The sequence below is a fragment of the Mustela erminea genome, chromosome 4, assembly GCF_009829155.1.
Source record: "Mustela erminea isolate mMusErm1 chromosome 4, mMusErm1.Pri, whole genome shotgun sequence".
Classification (NCBI taxonomy): Eukaryota; Metazoa; Chordata; class Mammalia; order Carnivora; family Mustelidae; genus Mustela; species Mustela erminea.
This window is the reverse complement of record NC_045617.1, coordinates 18,969,148-18,988,890: the sequence shown is the minus strand read 5'-3', so window position 1 is coordinate 18,988,890 and position 19,743 is coordinate 18,969,148. Positions and strand designations below refer to the sequence as shown.

General features: G+C 41.0%; 1 protein-coding gene and 1 long non-coding RNA gene across 2 annotated transcripts; one reads left to right on the top strand and one right to left on the bottom strand.

The window, feature by feature from the left end:
- Positions 1-1,582: 1,582 nt before the first annotated feature.
- MARCKS (myristoylated alanine rich protein kinase C substrate) lies at positions 1,583-7,268 on the top strand. The gene is made up of 2 exons (XM_032338783.1): positions 1,583-2,105; positions 3,939-7,268. Exons 1-2 carry the CDS (start codon positions 2,004-2,006, stop codon positions 4,836-4,838), a joined length of 1,002 nt encoding a protein of 333 aa, XP_032194674.1. The 5' UTR covers positions 1,583-2,003; the 3' UTR covers positions 4,839-7,268.
- A 9,462-nt stretch (positions 7,269-16,730) lies between these two features.
- On the bottom strand, positions 16,731-19,000 carry LOC116588090. The gene is made up of 3 exons (XR_004284775.1): positions 18,612-19,000; positions 18,326-18,348; positions 16,731-17,338 (listed from the first exon to the last, which is right to left on the bottom strand). It is a non-coding gene; the product is annotated as an uncharacterized LOC116588090 (long non-coding RNA).
- Between the last annotated feature and the right edge of the window lie 743 nt (positions 19,001-19,743).

The following is a 19,743-nucleotide window of genomic DNA, read 5'->3' as shown; positions in this document are numbered from 1 at the left end:
GAGACGAAGCTTCGTGTAACGATGTACGGCTTGGTGATTTGCAAAGCAATACTTGAACAAAGAGTTACTGGCTTGAACCAACCATCTTTTTCACTCAAAGTGTGACCCATTTCCCTGCAATAAGCAGAAAATAAAACTGCCTGAGAATTCAGAGCCAACACCAGGAGAAATGAACCGTTCTCTCGACTGCTTCTCACGTCCATAAGCGAAAAGATTATTCATTTCAGGATTACTAAATGTAAACGAGAAAAGGGTCTAATGTGGAACGAGAGAAAACTTTGGGAGTAAAAATGTAGGCGGTAGGAGAATGTTTATTAGGCTGTATCCTTGATTTTTTTTTTTACCGCCTCCTCCCCTTCTTTAAATCAGTGCCTTGCCTTTCACACACAAATAACGTCTGGTACTTCCGTGGCAAGGGGTGCGATGGAGGTACTCTGTGTCCCCCTATGGAAGCTTTTTCTCCAACCCCAGCTAGACTTGGAGCGTTCAGAGGATCTTCTTGCTGTTTCTCAACATGCAGTTTCTCCTTAGAGCTGTGGTCGTCAATCCGGTTGTTTAAAATTTCATCGCCGCTGCCTCCCTCCCTTCCAGGAGCACACTCGGTTGCATGCATACTTACACATGTTCGGAAAGAGTCCATCCGATCCTGGCAATAGGCTGAAAAACGATTCATATCTACGCAAATTGCATCCTAACCGTACATATGGATTCGTATACTCAGAGGCTGTGTCTCGTTTCACCATAGAGGAACATTGTCATTTCTTATAGTGATAAAATGCAAACTGTTGTGATTTTTTTGTACGTGGCCCTCACTTTATATTGTGGGGTGGGGGGAATCACTCATTGGGAATAGTCGGCGGTGGGAGGAATTCGATGAACGTCGCAGGCCAGTATCGAAATATTTTATTTCATGCCAGTGTGGGATAGGGTAGGGACTGTGGCTTCGGCTCCTTGCCGCTTTTGCATTTTCCACATCTGGCCTACAGACCTAATTCTAACTCGAGATGTGGTTTGATGAAATTCGATCTTCGTGGTTTAAATACCTTTCAATTTGGAGCGATTTAACATTTGCAACCGTTAAAAAAACAAACCCTGTGGAGTATCTGTGAAACCAGTATGGAACACGGAGAAAGAAAACATGCTGCATACAAATCCCAACCATTGTCTTTAACACTCGCATACACACACATACACATAAACACACAGGGAAGATGGGGGAGGGGAGCGAGTGGAGAGAGACAGACACGGATATAGACCGACAAGAGTCAAAGCGAGTCAAGTTAACGCTTTCTCCGCCCCCATCCACAAGTACCCCCCTCCCGCGTTAATTAATTCCAAACAAAGCAAGCCAATCAAGTGATGCATTATTATTTTCCAGCAGAGGAAGGCGAGAGGCATGTATTTTTTAATTGATTTATTTATTTGGAGGACATTAATTCTCGGTCTGAGGCTGATTTTCAAACCATTTGCAAAGCGCGGCTCCATTGTTCGCCGGGCGCGCAGGCTCCGCCCCCTGCTTTGTGTGCGGTGCGCGGATTGGCCGGCGCGCGCGGGGGCCGCGTCAGCGCCCGCGAGCCCATTCATCTGTGCACTTGGGCGTTGGACCCCGCATCTTATTAGCAACCAGGGAGATTTCTCCATTTTCCTCTTGTCTACAGTGCGGCTACAAATCTGGGATTTTTTTATTACTTCTTTTTTTTTTTAAACTACACTTGGGCTCCTTTTTTTGTGCTCGACTTTTCCTCCTTTTTTCCCTCCCTCCTGCGCTGCTGCTTTTTTATCTCTTCGACTTAAATTTTTTTATCCGGAGTGTATTTAATCGGTTCTGTTCTGTCCTCTTCACCACCCCCACTCCCCCCTCCCTCCGGTGTGTGTGTGCTGCTGCCGCCGCCGCCGCTGCTGCCGCCGCCGCTGCTGCTGCCCGCTCGCCCCGTCGTTACACCAACCGGAGGCTCTTTGTTCCCCCCTTGGATCTGTTGAGTTTCTTTGTTGAAGAAGCCAGCATGGGTGCCCAGTTCTCCAAGACCGCTGCGAAGGGAGAAGCCACCGCGGAGAGGCCCGGGGAGGCGGCCGTGGCCTCGTCGCCTTCCAAAGCGAATGGGCAGGTAAATTCTACCTGTGTTTGTGGTCATCTCGTTGGTGTCTTTCTCCAGTCCCGACGCTTCTCCTCCCCTCCCGGTCGCGCCCTAGGCGCGTTCGGCGGAGAGAGGAGCGTGGCCAGATTCCACTCTGAAAGTTGAATGGAAAGCGATAGCCTAAATTGTCAATTTCTCATAGGAGGTTGGGGGGGGGGGTCTTCTCCTCCACCCCAGAGGAGTGGTTCTCGGAGAATCCTGGCAAATTCTTGTGTAGACAAGAGGCAAGAAGTGATAAATTGTCTAAAATGGCGTGTTTGGAGCTTGGCAGAACGTGACTAGCTAGGTGCTAACCCCCCTCCCCCCCAGTCAGGTTGCATTTGTGTTTGGTGGGCACAAAGGTGTTTGGGTGGCTCTCGTGTTTGTTGTCGAGACTGGGTCGCTTTCACAATTTCTGAGCTGGTGGACTGGGGGGGCAGGATGAGGGAGAATGGGAATGGTGGTGGAAAAAGGCAAGGAGGGGAAGAAAGGCTGTCTTATTGTATGCTGAGGCGGCGTGCCCCGGGTTCTTGGAAAGGTAGCTGGCCGGCTGGAGCTGGGCTGAAAGGTTTCGGTATCTTTCCGTGGGGCTTTCCCACTGTTGTAAATCTTTATTCGTCCGCTGTCTGTGCCATTACACACCCATCCGACTTTTACATGGTATCCCTGGGGTGGGAAGACTCGGTGGGTCCTTGGAGAGAACCTGTCCAGATGGTCAGTAAGAGGCAATTCGTGTATTTCGGTCGGGATTGTTCGTGTGCGCGGCAGCACCTGGACCACTGCGGGGGGCCGCCCCAGAGCTGCCCGGACCCAGGCAGATGGCCACGGTTGGGTGGGCGCGAGAGGTCGGCCGTGGGTGGCTGCTTCGCAAACACTGGGTACCCACCACGCCTCTTTTCCTAGAGTAGAGGCCGTGTAGCTTCGCCTACTCTAACCTAATGGGGAAGGCGAGCTCTGCCAAGAGACTCTGAACCCGTTAAAAATGCAAAATGAGCCGCCGTGGCGCGCCCTGGCTTCACAGAATCGCTGGCGAAGGTGGGCGTGGAAGCCGAGGCAAGACCTAGGAATTAAAGGGTTTCCCCCAGCCTTGTTGGTTTTGCTCGGACCAGAACGCCTGGAAGCCACCTGAGCTTTGTTTGTGGACTCGGGGCTGAGCGATCAGGGCTCGGGGGCGCCTCGGCCGGCGGGCAGGGCCGGGCTGGGCAGGGCGGGGTGGCCCCGCGGCCCCGCCCCTCCGCCGGCCCGCCCGCGCCCGGCTCCGCGCGGTGGAGGCGCAGCGCCCCCTGGCGACCCCAAGCCCTAGGCGGGGGTGGGGGGGCGCAGGGTCTTGGCGCGCGCAGCCGTGGCGCTTCTGGCTGGAGCGCTGGGATGCCCCTGGGAGTTCTCGGTGTCTTGCAGAGCCTCTCACGGTTTAGGGAAAAGAGGGCTGTGTAGGGCTCTGGCTCTGTGCCTTCTCCCAAAGGGCGTCTGGTGTGTATCGTGTGTTACGTGGCTCTCTTTTTGCAGACCCGGGAGGTGGAGGCACGAATGGGTTACCCCTTGCTTTCCAGTCCGGGCCTCGGCACTTCTAAATCCGAAGGGCATTTGTTGAGTGGTCGACGCAATTGCTGGCTCGTTGGGGCGGCCCCAACTGCACTGCTCCGTTTCTTCGGAGAGCTCCTGTCTAGGCAGGCAGCCCCGGCCCCCCCGCCCCGTCAGGGCATGGAGGGACTCCCAAAGCCACGGGGGCTCGGGGGTAACTGGTCCCTCCCGGCCCGGGGGTGGGGGCGGCAATGGCGGCGCCCGGGCCGCTTCAGTGATACTCCCGCCTTCTCTGCCCCGCAGGAAAATGGCCACGTGAAGGTAAACGGCGACGCCTCTCCCGCGGCCGCCGAGCCGGGCGCCAAGGAGGAGCTGCAGGCCAACGGCAGCGCCCCGGCCGCTGACAAGGAGGAGCCCGCGGCCGCCGGGAGCGGGGCGGCGTCGCCCGCCGCGGCCGAGAAGGAGGAGCCGGCCGCCGCCGCCCCCGAGGCCGGGGCCAGCCCCGCGGAGAAGGAGGCGTCCGCGGAGGCCGAGGCCGCCGAGCCCGGCTCGCCCTCGGCCGCGGAGGGGGAGGCCGCGTCGGCCGCCTCCTCGACGTCTTCGCCCAAGGCCGAGGACGGGGCCACGCCCTCGCCCAGCAACGAGACCCCGAAAAAAAAAAAGAAGCGCTTTTCCTTCAAGAAGTCTTTCAAGCTGAGCGGCTTCTCCTTCAAGAAGAACAAGAAGGAAGCGGGAGAGGGCGGGGAGGCCGAGGGCGCAGCCGGCGCCTCGGCCGAAGGCGGCAAGGACGAGGCCGCCGGGGGCGCCGCTGCAGCCGCCGCAGAGGCGGGCGCGGCGTCCGGGGAGCAGGCGGCGGCGCCGGGCGAGGAAGCCGCGGCGGGTGAGGAGGTGGCGGCGGGAGGCGACCCGCAGGAGGCCAAGCCCGAGGAGGCCGCCGTCGCGCCCGAGAAGCCGCCCGCCACCGAGGAGGCCAAGGCCCCCGAGGAGCCCAGCAAGGCCGAGGAGAAGGTGGAGGAGGCCGGGGCCAGCGCCGCCGCCTGCGAGGCGCCCTCAGCCGCCGGGCCCGGTGCGCCCCCCGAGCAGGAGGCGGCGCCCGCGGAAGAGGCGGCGCCCGCGTCAGCCTCGTCAGCCTGCGCAGCCCCCTCACAGGAGGCCCAGCCCGAGTGCAGTCCGGAAGCCCCCCCGGCGGAGGCGGCAGAGTAAAAGGGCTCGATTTTTGAGATAATCGAAGAACTTTTCTCCCCCCGTTTGTTTGTTGGAGTGGTGCCAGGTACTGGTTTTGGAGAACTTGTCTACAACCAGGGATTGATTTTAAAGATGTCTTTTTTTATTTTCCTTTTTTTTAAAGCAGCAAATTTTGTTCCCCCTCCTTCCCCACAGATCCCATCTCAAATCATTCTGTTACCACCATTCCAACAGGTCGAGGAGAGCTTAAACACCTTCCTCTGCCTTGTTTCTCTTTTGTTTTTATTTTTTGCATCAGTATTAATGTTTTTTGCATACTTTGCATCTTTATTCGAAAATGTAAACTTTCTTTGTCAATCTATGGACATGCCCATATATGAAGGAGATGGGTGGGTCAAAAGGGATATCAAATGAAGTGATAGGGGCCACGATGGGGAAATCGAAGTGGTGCGTAACATTGCCAAGAATAATGTACCACTAGAAACGATGGTGTAAAGGCTTAGTTTTTGTTTTTGTTTTTGTTTTTTTTTTAAAGAAAAGTTATTACGATGTATTTTGTGAGGCAGGTTTACAACACTACAAGTCTTGATTAAGAAGGAAAGAGAGAGAAAAAAAAAAAACACCAATACCCAGATTTTAAAAAAAGATCATAGTCTTAGGAGTTCATTTAAACCATAGGAACTTTTCACTTATCTCATGTTAGCTGTACCAGTCAGTGATTAAGTAGAACTACAAGTTGTATAGGCTTTATTGTTTATTGCTGGTTTATGACCTTAATAAAGTGTAATTATGTATTACCAGCAGGGTGTTTTTAACTGTGACTATTGTATAAAAACAAATCTTGATATCCAGAAGCACATGAAGTTTGCAACTTTCCACCCTGCCCATTTTTGTAAAACTGCAGTCATCTTGGACCTTTTAAACACAAATTTTAAACTCAACCAAGCTGTGATAAGTGGAATGGTTACTGTTTATACTGTGGTATGTTTTTGATTACAGCAGACAATGCTTTCTTTTCCAGTCGTCTTTGAGAATAAAGGAAAAAATCTTCAGATGCAATGGTTTTGTGTAGCATCTTGTCTATCATGTTTTGTAAATACTGGAGAAGCTTTGACCAATTTGACTTAGAGATGGAATGTAACTTTGCTTACAAAAATTGCTATTAAACTCCTGCTTAAGGTGTTCTAATTTTCTGTGAGCACACTAAAAGCGAAAAATAAATGTGAATAAAATGTACAAATCTGTTGTGTTTATTTATGTTCTGATAAAATACTGAGACTTCTAGGTCGTGAGGGTAATTTTGAGGAACATCTTGCATGCCATCAAGAGTAAATTTTCTTGTGGTTTTTAATCTGAAGTTTCCAAACTGAAAATTCATAATCAGCAGTGTCAGATTACATACAGGAAGATCTTGAGACATTCCATGTCTGTTACCATTTACTTGCTTTGACCTTGAGTTTTCATTTAAAAAGTCAACAATTATTTTTATCATAATTATGTAGCATGTCAGAATGAATCATTTAATACAAAGGTGGTATGACCCGACGACTTTTTAAATGTCCTGTGAAAATTTCATAAAATACATTTTTTTGTCATGCAAGTCCAGAAACTTGAGTGAGAGTCTATTTAATCCAAACTGCAGATGGGCCACAAAACTGGACAAATGTGTTTCAAAAAGTGATGGTGTATTACCTGCCGTTGTAATTGCTTAGTGCTTGGCTAATTTCCAAATATTGCTTAGATTATGTGTTATACCTTAGGAAACAGGTTTATGTAAAGAAGTAATGGTGACGAATGGGCAACACTGTCAGTTTATGGGCCTCCAGTACTTGCCTCAATTCAGTAGTTGCAGTTTTTTTTAAATGAAAGTAGTGTGTTAGTATCTTGTTACTCAAAGGAAAAGATAGAGAATAATACTTTCTTATATAGTAATAATCCTTACTAGTTTTCACCTTTGCTCATACCACCCCTAACTGGATTTATTTTTTTTCTTCACTGGATCCTGAAATGAATTTGAAGATAAAGGTGTGTATCAAATACCATTACTTCATTAAATGCAAAGGTAAATACACACACCTGTTTGCTGTTTTTAAGCGGTATGCCTTGTAGGGTTCACGGTGAGTCAGTGAACCACATTTGTAACAAGCACCAAATCTTAAAACTCCTTAGAAAAAGAAATTAGCTTTTGACATGTGCTATTAATTGGAATAATGGATCATAAATAATAGTTCATGTCCTCTCCTTACCAAATACCCTCTCCACTAATAAAAATAGCATTTGGAAAAGAATGTACTTTAGTTAGGGAGTATTGATCTTGAAGGATGTTTGAAAATTAAGAGTAAGATCTGGTAACCAAAGGACTGCTTTATGGGGTCTTTCCAACCTCACCAACTTTTTGCTCAAATACCTGCTTGGCCGAGTATGGGCCTACTGTGTGGGAGGACTCCCAAAAAAAAATAGATTTTAAAAATTAACTCGTGAGTAGTCAAAAATACTGTGTAGCCAACTATATTGCTAGGCTTGTTTTTTTAACAGCTGGAATTAAGATGCATTATTTTGATTTTAATTGCCTAAAACACTTTGGGTGGTATTGATGGAGTGGTGGATTTTCCACCAAGTGCTTAAATGAAATTTGACATATATCTTTTCATCCAAAGTTTTGTACATCACATTGTTTTCTAATGGAAAAATGTTAATATGGCTTTTTGTATTACTAACAATAGCTTTGAGATTAAGGAAAAATAAATAACTCTTGTACAGTTCAGTATTGTCTATTAAATCTGTATTGGCAGTATGTATAATGGCATTTGCTATGGTTATAAAATACTTCCTCTGGATTATAATTATCATTTGATTCAATTACTATTGCTTGTAAAATAAAGTTTTTCCAATTGATATAATCAAGCTTGCTAAAACAGGATTTTTTACAAATTTAATTTTAAAATGCAAATTTTAGAGGAAAAACTTAAAATCTTAAGTGTTGATGGTAAGTATAACTATTACTCAGCTTAAGGGATTTGGAAGGTATACTTGACATTATACTTAGGATATATAAATATATCCATTGAAGGTGAGTTCTATGTTAACAAGTCAGCTAAACATTTTAATGTTAGGGCTTGATAATATGTTTAAGAAACAATGCAGTGTATCTACATTTCCCTCATGTATATAAACAATAAAATTTTGCAATTAAACATTTGGGGAAAGGGTCCTTTTTGCATTCATATACTTTGGAAAGGGGATGTAGTTTATTTAACATAACTAAGTTTGCTTTGAAAATTTTAAAAATGGTTTAGTATCAGGGCTGTTTGCTTTTATTTTTCTTTCAATCATTCACTGCTATATTGAGCATTTTTTTTTCTCTTTCCACTTCCCAGTCATGAAAGTGCTTAGAATAGGGTGTAGCAAACATGAATTTTAACATGCTTTCAATCTGTAAAGATTCCAGTCCTCGCTGGGGAGTCAAGTTCCAGCACTCCTTTAAGTTACATCCAACAGTGCTATTTTTAAAATGGGAAATAAATACCTTAAAAAGATGTGAATGTTAACTAGATTTTATGTACCTGAAAAGAGTGATAAATTACTGATCCCTGCCAATACTTCTATCTACATTTCCTCTCCACTGCTTAACAGCAACTTCATTTGTTTTTAAGTAATCTTTAGCCAACCGGGGCTGGAACTTACAACCCCAAGATCAAGAGTCACAAGCTTTATGGACTGACCCAGCCAAGTGCCCTTCAACAGCAACTTTAAAGCAAAACAAACTACTCCATCATAAGATCTAACAGTTGTAAATACATAAAGTAATTACTGCAAAATTTCTAGGAATCCTAATAATCCTTCTTCTAGTTTTTTGATAAAATTAGAACATAAGACTTTAAATACTACTAGTAAGTGAAAAATAAATATCTTCGTCAATTGCTGTTAATTACAACTTCTCTAATTTCTGAGAAAGCTGAAAGACAACAGGACTACTTGTCCCGTAGGATTTCAACACAACACATTTTGACTGAATTCATTAATTTAGCCTTACCGGTTGTCTTCCTAACAAGTGGAACACTGTTCCTTAGGTTTGAAATTAAGTTAAGGACTAGATATCATGCTATAATTCTATACCTTTGAGGGGTGAGAAAAGGAAAGGGATTGTTGGGAAGAGTTCTAAATTCGAAATGTAAGAAAGCTCTCAAAGCAAGGCTTAGGTCAGATCATAAACCCATGTTTTGGAAATCACCATCCAATAGAAATACAATGAAAGACACAGGTAATTTTAAACTTTTTTAGTAATCATTTTGAAAAGTAAGAACAAACATGAAATTAATTATCCAAAATCTTCAATATGCAATCATCATGAAACTTACTGAGATATTTTATTTTTTTTCTGAACAAGTCTGTATTTTATACTTAGAACATACCTCAGTTTGGAGCATTTCAAGTGCTCTCTGGTCACATGGGGCTACCGCACTGGAGTGCACAGGTCTGAAAAAACAAAATCTGAGAGTCAAGGAGCGAAGAGGAATGTTGGGTACAGACTTTGCAAAGTGTAGCTTATGTGATTAATTTCATGAGCTTTAGCTTTTGAGCCCACATTAAAGTGTTTTTCTAAATTTCAAACCATTTCAAACAGTTAATAATGGCATTGGAGTTATCAGTAAATATGGTGAGATTCTGAATGGCCTTGTTACAGATTGCACTGTGTGTCCTCTTCCTCCCCCATTCATGTTGAAGCACGAACTCCCAGTACTTTAGAATGTGACTGCATTAAATTCAAATTAAATTCAAATAAAGGGTTAGGGTAATCCAACATGACTAGTGTCCTTCGATTGTCCACACTGAGAGATACCAGGGGTTCACACGCAGGGAGAGAAGAGATCATGTGAAGCCGTGATGAGAAAGTAGCTATCTGCAAGCCAAAGAGAGAGGCCTCAGAAGACCCCAAACCTATCAGCACCTTGATTTTGGATTTTCAGCCTCCAGAATTCAGAGAAAAGAAATATCTGTTGTTTTAACCACCCCGTTTGTGGTACTTTGTTATGGCAGCTGCAGGAAACTAATAGAGGACCCTTGGTAAGAATGGGAAGATTGTCTTTACCTGAGGAGGTAAAGGATTTTACAGGCTTGCTTTTGCTCTTCTCTCAATGGAAAAGAAACTGCTTTCTAGCTTGAGAATTTTATTATTGTTGTTACTGTTACCTTAGAAATTATAGCTTAAAAATTAGAAAGGTAGGGTGCCTGGGTGGCTCAGTGGGTTAAAGCCGCTGCCTTCGGCTCAGGTCATGATCTCAGGGTTCTGGGATCGAGTCCCACATCGGGCTCTCTGCTCAGCAGGGAGCCTGCTTCCCTCTCTTTCTCTCTCTCTCTCTCTGCCTGCCTCTCCATCTACTTGTGATCTCTCTCTGTCAAATAAATAAATAAAATCTTTAAAAAAAAATTAGAAAGGTAGATTATATTGCTATCTTAATTATTAGGAAAGATTCCGGGACACAAATAGTTAAAAAAAAAAAGTCTAAAAACACTATATGATGTTATGTCTGAATTTATCCATCTCTGTTTTCCCTTGCAATTTATTTGTACAAGAAACTGAGTTATTTGTTTTGTAAGTGTCCAGAGTATGGATTTTGCTAATTGCACCTCATGTGTCATGTAACACATTACTTTGTCTGTCCTATATTTCTAGTATTTTCTGTAAATTGAATAATAGATCTAGAAGTTGATTCAGATTCAAAGGACTATATCACAGGTGATGTTGTATTTCTATCAGGAGGCACACAATGTTCAGTCATTTCTCTTTTTGTGAAGTTTAAAGCCATTGATTTTTCTTAAATCCATTAACTAATATAGAATTGCCAAATGGTGTTTTTCTAATTGTCAATCCTTTTTATTTATTTGTTCAGTTATTTCTATAAAGAGAAAGTTTCCTTCATCAACCATTTGGTTGTCCTTTCTTAATAGAAAGGCAGAAAATTGGTTTAATTCTTTCCCTTTATTTATTAATTTTCAGAATAATGAATGAGTTGATTAGAGGTGACCAATGATGGTATTTGACTAGTAGCGTAATATGTTCATAGATTTAAACTTATTTAACGTAAGTAATATAAATGAGGCTCAGATTGGCTTGTGGTAGATTATGCTTTAAAGTTCTAGAATTCAATAAATGAATTAAGTTTAATTTTATTAAGATGCTACTTGAGAATGTGCTAAAAGATGGATGAAACTCAATATTTAGTTTACTCAAATGAAATGGGCTTATGCATTTAAGTGTTGGCACAACCCGAATTTTAGTTGGGGTTTCATGCCGAGAAGCCGTCTGTTTATACAATTTCAAAGAAATGGGAGGCATTGCAATTTTTTTCTTACCCTCTAATTACTGCTGTATAATCATATTTAAATGTCATCAAAATCTCAACACAGCACCTTACCCATGTAGTAAGAAAAAATGTCTGGAAATGTATGAGTTTGAGAAGACTCAGAAATTACCAGTCATGCAGACTTCCATGCTGGCACTCAATCAAGCCGTGCACTAAAGAGAACATATTGGTGAACAGGCATTACTAATTTCACCAGCGAAATACTAAAACTTCTATCCTGGGGTATGTGTCAGTGAAATTGGTAATTTTTAAAGAAAAATTATACTCATTGTATAGCACAGAGGCTCCCATGGCAGGATTAATTAACAGCTTTTGTGAAGAAGTTTGAAGACATTGAATTTAAGTGAACATAAGGAATTAATGCTTTTCTAAGCAAATTACCAACTAGAGCTACTTATTTTAATGTTTTTGAAAAATTGGCAAGCATTGGATGAGGCAATAGATCATCCAGGATAGATAATATTTTAATAGATTTGAAGACACTTACTGAAATGGTAAAGAAAAAGGAGCCTGTAGACTTGGTCAGTTCATATTACAAAATATTAATTATTAACCAGAAAAATGCATTATCTCACAAGGGTCATTTTCTTCTGTCTTTAGTGTGCTAACTAGTTCATGAATTGGATTACAATAGTACAAAGAATGTCTTATTTTCCTTTTCTCATATGCTTCCTGATATTTTAAAAAGCATAAATTATTGGGATACCTGGATGGCTCAGTCCATTAAGTGTCTGCCTTGGACTCGGGTCTTGATCCCAGGATCCTGGGATCCAGTCCCAAGTTGGGCTACTTGCTTGGGAGGGAGCCTGCTTCTCTCTATGCCCGCTGCTCTCCCTGGTTGTGCTCTCTCTCTGACAAATAAATTTTAAAAAATAAAATCTTTAAAAAGCATAAGTTATTGCTAAGAATTTTGAAAAATTTTAAATGAGAATTTTAACTTTTTTTTTTAACTTTATTGGTATATAGCTTTTAAACTTAAAATTCTATGCAATCTAGAAGTGAAACATCAGAGTTTCAATGATGAATTTATTTAAAACAAACCAAAAATATGCAAATACCAGAGTTTCCTCTGAACAATAATGTTATTATTAACAAGAAAGTTATTATTCAAATCTCTTGAGAAAATCTACATTATTTTAGCATTCTTACACAGAACACAAAGATCTTTTCATGCTTAACACTTAGTGAACAAAGATAAACTTAATATACAATCCAGAAAAAATATAGTCATGGTAATATCAAATGAAGACTATTTCTGCTGAAGCATTTCTGCCATAATTTCTTGAGACTTAGAACACAAAATAAGCATTTATATTGAGAAAATGCAGGATTTTTTTGTTTGTTTACATCAAGAAGACCTGTTAAGGAATGCCTGGGTGGCTCAAGTGGGCTAAACATCTCCCTTCAGCTCAGGTCATGATCCCAGGGTCCTGGCATTGGGCCCCGCACTGGGCTCCCTACTTAGCGAGAAGCTTCCTGCCACTGGACTGCCACCCCACCGTCCTGCCCCTGCTTGTGCTCTCTGACAAATAAATAAATAAAATCTTAAAAAATATATATTAAAAAAAAAGTTTTGTTTAAAATAGCTGTTTGTAAAGCATGTTTCTGTTCTGAATTTCAATTTTGTTATCAAAAGTATATTTGCAAGTAATAAATACATACTTCATACATAAAAATTTATATATAAAATTATTAATAGAGCACAAGTTCATATTTATGCATGATTTGATATGTTTTTATAAATACACAAATATTACACAGTGATATGTATTTATTATAAATATAAAATATATATTTAAAATCAGGTTTAAATATGAATATGTTCTATTTTTAATATTAAAGCTTTCAAACAAAAGTTCTCTATTTTCAATTTTGTCACCTCCTTTATTTCTCCTTGAAGTCTTTGGAAAATATAGTATCTTCCAAATGCTACCTAAGATTATAGAGAACAATGGTTGAATGAGGTTTTAGATTTGGTTAAATGAGGGTAGTCTGACCAAAAGTTGACTTTTCTAAAGATTCTTTGTGTGAAAATCTTTAATTTATTTTACCACTCATTAATTTTTCATAACATGTAGTTATAGCAATAATCACCAGGCACATCTGATCTGATAAAGAAGAAAGAAGCAGAATAAAGATTACTGACATTTCTTTCTTTTTTGTTCTTTTACAGATCTTATTGATGAGATTTGTGATTCTATTGTTATTTCCTAATGAAAGTACACGAAGGAAGTAAGGATTAGGCACTTAGGTGTTGGGAGTCACAATCTGGCTCTGCCTCGCCTCGTGCAAACAACTATTATAGTTTTTTAATGTTGTTAGGTGCACTCCTTTATCTGTCTGGCCTCAGTGTTCTCATGTGTAAAGCTGAGAGCAGAAAGAGTTCCAATTACTAGGTATGTTTGCTGTTTTTTATTTCCTAGTATCTGCACTTTTTGGTTCAATATTGAATAATCTACCTTAGATACTCTGCTGGTCCCCTGAAATCATTTGCAGTATGTTTTAATTAAGGTGCTTTAGATAAAGATTTCTTTTTATTTTTTTATTTATTATTTTTTTAAAGATTTTATTTATTTATTTGACAGAGAGAGATCACAAGTAGACAGAGAGAGAGAGAGAGAGGAGGAAGCAGGCTCCCCGCTGAGCAGAGAGCCCGATGCGGGACTCGATCCCAGGACCCTGAGATCATGACCTGAGCCGAAGGCAGCGGCTTAGCCCACTGAGCCACCCAGGCGCCCAAAGATTTCTTTTTAAAGGACAGATTTCTACTTAAGAATCTGCCATACTTCATTTTTTTATTTTAGCAAACATTTGTTGAACACCTCATATGTTTTAGGGGAAGGACTGCAGAGTCTAGAAACATTTCATATGTGGATATACAGCATGCCTAGAATCTGTTCTGGTGGGAAAATCACAAGTCAGAAATAATACCAATACTACTACTACTAATCTACAATGTGATTTTTTTTAATGCAGGACAAATTTAATTATCATATAGCCTAGATTACAGACATTAGATGAAAACAAATCAAATATTATAAAAACAATTCTTGGTATATCTTTTAAATTTGTATGTCAAATTTATATTTTAATAGCATTTTAATAAATAGCAGGAAAAAATAAAATACAGAAGATGCATATTTAGGTTATCTAATGTCATATTATAAGCCACCTGAAACTCAGTGGTATAAAACAACAACTTATTTTTAAAGCTTTATTGATGTATAATTGATACACAGTACACTGCATATAGTTAAAGGACACAATTTGATACGCACACATATGTACACACCTGTGAAACCATCACCATAATCAAGAGAACGATCGTATCCGTGATGATTCTGTGGATCAGGGATTAGAGCAGACACAGCAGGGACAGCTTGTCTCCGATACGTGTTTGGGGCCCCCAGCTGGGGTTGCTTGAATAGGTGGAGACTGTTGGGATAGCTAGACTGGCACCATATGTCTGGGATCTTCATTCTTCTTCATGAGGTGTTTACTAGGATTAAAAGGCCTAAAATGGTTCCTTGACACTGGTCTTGGTGCCTGGCTCGGATGTCTGCACCAATGGATACCTAGTAGGTACTCTCTGTACTCACGGCTGTCTCGGGATAGTCAGACTTACTGCATGGCTGCCTACTTCTCCCAGAGGTGGAATTTCAAGAGAGTGTTCCAAGGGACAGGAAGTAGAAGCTGCCAGTCTCTTATAGTCTAGTCTCAGAAACTGGCACAGCTCACTTCCGCTGCACTTTTATTGGTCAAAATAGTCACGGAGCCCATTCGGACTCTGGGAATGAAGGACGTGGACACCACCTCTGGGAGAAGTGTCAAATCTGACCATCTCTAAATCACTACAACATATGTTGAATATGCTATATTCCTGATTAAAAGAAGACTTCAAATTGAAAACAAGAATAAACTAGCTTGTGGGGATTACAAAGGCAGTGATAGGGGAAGGAGGTGGAATAAATTCCATCAGCTCCTCTGTTTTCAATGCTCTTTATCAAGCAATGTTCTTCAAAGAACCTGGAGCTGTTATGCCCTGACATGTTATAAATGGGTGCATTTATATATGCACCCATATGATCATATGATCAAGTAATCATATGATCAAGTAGTATGGTAAATACTATTTTTATTGTAGAATATTGTATCATTTAATATTTAAAGAGTATTTTTTTTTACTATTTTATTTATTTATTTTGACAGAGAGAGAGATCACAAGTAGGCAGAGAGGCAGGCAGAAAGAGAGGGGGGAGCAGGCTCCCCACTGAGCAGAGTCCGGGGCTCAATCCCAGGACCCTGAGATCATGACCTGAGCTGAAGGCAGAGGCTTAACCCACTGAGCCACCCAGATGCCATGTATCATTTAATAGTCAGTATATTTTCACTATATAAATTATTATCAATATTCCAAAATCATTGAGACATAATCAATTCAGCAAAATCATTTGAGATGGACTCATCAGATTCAGTTTATGTTATCTTCTTAGGGCGTTATGCAATTGGGGATCTACTGTACTTTATTTCCCTTTGTAAGAATTCCATTCTTTCTTTTTAAAGGGGCAGTGGCATCAGGGGTGGAGAGGATTACAGCTCTACAAATGGATGAGCTGTATTTTAACCAGTTTTACTAGAGATAATTTCAAATAGATGGCTTCATATATTCTGAATAAATATAATAATCTGCTATGAGGATAGCATGTTGAAAAAGTGTCATTAAGCCATATATATTGAAATGTAAAGATATATATGTTTCTTATATGTTCAGCCACTTGTGAAATGTGTACATTTAGCATAAAAACTAGCAGCCAAAATTTTAGTTAGAGAAGTGCACCAGCTAAACTTAACTGCCCCAGGAGAACGTTTTTACCGCAGTCTTTTGCAAAACACAAACGAGCTAGTGAGTAAATACAGTTTGCCCATGGAAAAAGGGGTACCTGATTCATTTAAGAGGGATTAAACAAATGTTTTAATCATTATTTGTAATATTTCTGTGAACAGGGAAGTGGCCACACTTGGGAAGAGAGAACGTTCTCGTGTCATCCTTTTTGGTTCCTCTCAACCACAGCTCATCTCAAGTAATAATTGTTCAGTGGTTTTTTAAGTTTCTCACCATATCTTTATTGCTAAGACATTTCCTCTTTTGCCTGAAGCACACAGGCAGAAGAAGAAGCAAGATAGAATCTGTTCGCGGGCACACGTGCTCGCCTCCGTGTCTTCTCCGATCAGAGAGATGACAAAGAACCATTAAACATGTTAGTCATTTGGAATGCCAGAGTTAGAGCGGTGACCAGGTGGTGAAGAGGTTTGATCATCAGATAAATCTGAAGGTGATTTACAGAAGCAGATAGTGTCTGTTGAGGAGTCGAGTTTAAGGCAGTGACATTCCTTGGGAGAATAGAGGCTGCACCCAAAGCGAAGCAATGAAAGCAACATGTTTCCTTTGGTTTAAGTATTTTTTTACATTTGTTTACAGAATGTTTAAAACATATCTCACATCTGTTTTTTTTTAAGAGTTTCCTAGCAGAGTTGTTTTTTTTTCTTTTCTTTTCTTAATCAGTTTCTCTACAGAGTTATACCACTATACCACTACCGAGAAGTTAGGAGATCATGTAACCAGTGAGAAAAGCTATTAAAATTAATTATTGTGTAGAGGTTAGATAAGGTTAAAGTATCTACCCACCCACCAACATTCCAGACCTCTGGTAGATGTGTGTGTGTGCAGGATGATAAATAAGTGTTTGGTATTTGTAATATTAATTGATTAGTATTAGAAGAAATAGCAGTCACTCCTGGTGAATGAGTAAATGACGCTAGAGAAGAGAGAGACTCAGAAGTATCCCATGTCACCCAGACTTACGTCCTCGTGTTTCCAGCATGGGTGGGTGTTCAAAATAAAGCTTGTTTGTTCTTTCTCAACAAAATCCTCCCAGATGATGTCAGAAAAGAGAAAAGAGTGGTTTTATCTGTGGAATTCCATGCAGAACCAGTTTCTCTCAAATTGTTATCAATTTGAGTCTCCTATGTAGGAGCTATGACGCTAGGTTTTCAGGATTACAATCATGAAGAGACCAAATTTCCTGTCCCTCAGGAATACAAGGGCTTTAAGCAAGTCTTGTAAATAGATTGTGAAATACAACAGAAAGCCACCTGGAAAGAAAAAAAAATAGTAGTAGATACATATCTTAGAGAAGATTTCAATGCTAAAAACAATTTAAATTAAAATGTGAAAAAGAAGTACTGGAAGAGTCTAAGGTAGCATTTCTCTCAGATTGGGGAAGACCCTACTCCTCTGTAACAAATTCAACCACAAAATTCTAACCGAAATCAAAGATAAATGACAAACTGGGAAAAAAATATTTACTGTTTATATGTAATGTATTTATTTATTTAAGACTTATTTACTCTTTATGTTTAATGTATTTATTTATTTATCTAAGATTTAAGATTTATTTATTTGATAGAGAGAGACACAGCAAGAGAGGGAACATAAACAGCCGGGAGCGGGGTGAGGGAGAAGCAGGTTCCCACTGATCGGGGAGCCAGGCTTGATCCCAGGAGCCTGGGACCATGACCTGAGCCACCCAGGCACCCCTTACTTACTTTTTTAAAGTAAGCCTTACACCCAACATGGGATGTGAACTCATGATTCTAAGGTCAAAAGTCACGTGCTCTACCAATTGAGCCAGCTGGGTGCCCCTTTAATGCTTCTACTATAAATAAACGGTTAAATTCCTGGAAGAATTTTTAAAAGTTTATTGAGAAAACAACATCCCAATGAATCTGAGCAAGGGACAGGGACTGGTCAAATAAGAGAAAATATAAATGACTCTAAAATATACTACAACATGTTCAACTCCATTTATAAAAATGGAACTACAGATTGAAATGAGATCATTTCTTGCTTATTAGATTTAACAAAGATTAAAAAGTCTGATAACACAGTGTTAGTAAGGATGTGGGAGAACAGTGACTTTCAGATATTATAGCTAGACGTTCAAGTTAGTAAAATCTCCGCGGATAACAATTTTGAAATATCTATCAATGCTATAAATGCATGTTCTCTTATATCCAGCAGTTCTACCTTTAGGGACTCATCCCACAGATACACGCACACAAGCAAAATGACATGCATACCTTATGATTAACTGCAGCATTATCTGTAATAACAAAAAAGGAACAAAAGAAAAACAACCTGAATGTCCATCAATAGAGGTTGGATTATATAAATTCGAGTACATCCATATGATGGACTACTATGTACTTTCCCTATTTATTGCTATTCACAAACCACCCTAAACATAGGGGCTTAAAACAATATCAATTTTTGACTTTTTCTCAAAATTCTGTGGGAAACTGGACTTAGCTAAGAAGGTTCTAGGTGATGTCGTTTGGAGTTGCAGTTATCTGAAGATTCAGTTACATTGGAGTGTCCAAGATGGCTCAGTCACAGGGCTGGCAGTTGGTACAGCATTGGGCGGAAAATCAGCGGGGATTGTGGACCATAGTGCATTGGCATAAACTCTCATCTATGTGGCCTCTTCTCCCAGCTTGGTGTTCTTCCAGGGTGATGGCTAGCTTCCAGAAGGGCGTAATCCCAGGGCGTAAAGCTGAAGATTGCGTAAGGCCCAGCCTCAGGAAGTCATACACTTCTACCTCATTCTATTGACAAAATAAGTTACAAGGGCAGGCCAGATACAAGGGGAGGGAAATAGATTCCATCTCTTTAAGTAGAAGAGGGGCAAAGAATTTGTGACCACCTGTAGTCTACCAAACCATGTATCTATAAAATAGAAAGAGGTAATATGTTATATACTGACTCGGAATAATTTCTGGTATTCATTGTTAAGTGATGGGTGTATAACAGTGTGTATAATATGATAGTATCTATGTATTAAAAAATGTGGGTGGGGAGAACATACTTAATTGCTTACATGTGCCAGAGATTATCTTTAGAGAAATACACAAGAAACTGGATATCTAGTTCCAGGAGTAGAAAAATGTCCACTGGGTTTCTCATTGTACCTTTCAAATTTTGTACAGTGTGAATGTATTACCTGTTTTAAAAAGTTAACCCATAAGTATTATAAGTATTACAGGCTACATTTTCTGAGCTAGAAGTTAAAATATATTTATTTTAGTATATTTATTTAGTAATTTAGTAATAAAATATGCTTATTCAGTAGACAGCAGGAGATTTGAAATCTATCCCTAAAAAGTATCAATTTTGATAGTGATTATACTCATCATGTGACTGGAGAGCAGGAAACAGAGGACTGACTACGTGTGTTGTGAGAGAATGACCCAGGATGGCCAGGCAAAGAAGTCGCTTTTATACTGGGCTGGAAAAGTGAAACACATCCTGCATCGGGCGCCTGGGTGGCTCAGTCAGTTGAACTTCTGACTTTTGGTTTCAGCTTGGGTCATGATCTGGGGTCCCATGATCGAGGCCCAGAATGGGTTCCATGTTCAGTAAGAAGTCTCCTTGGGAATCTCTCTCTCCCTCTCTTTCTCTCTGCCTCTCACCCCACTCCTGCTCGCTCTCTCTCAAATAA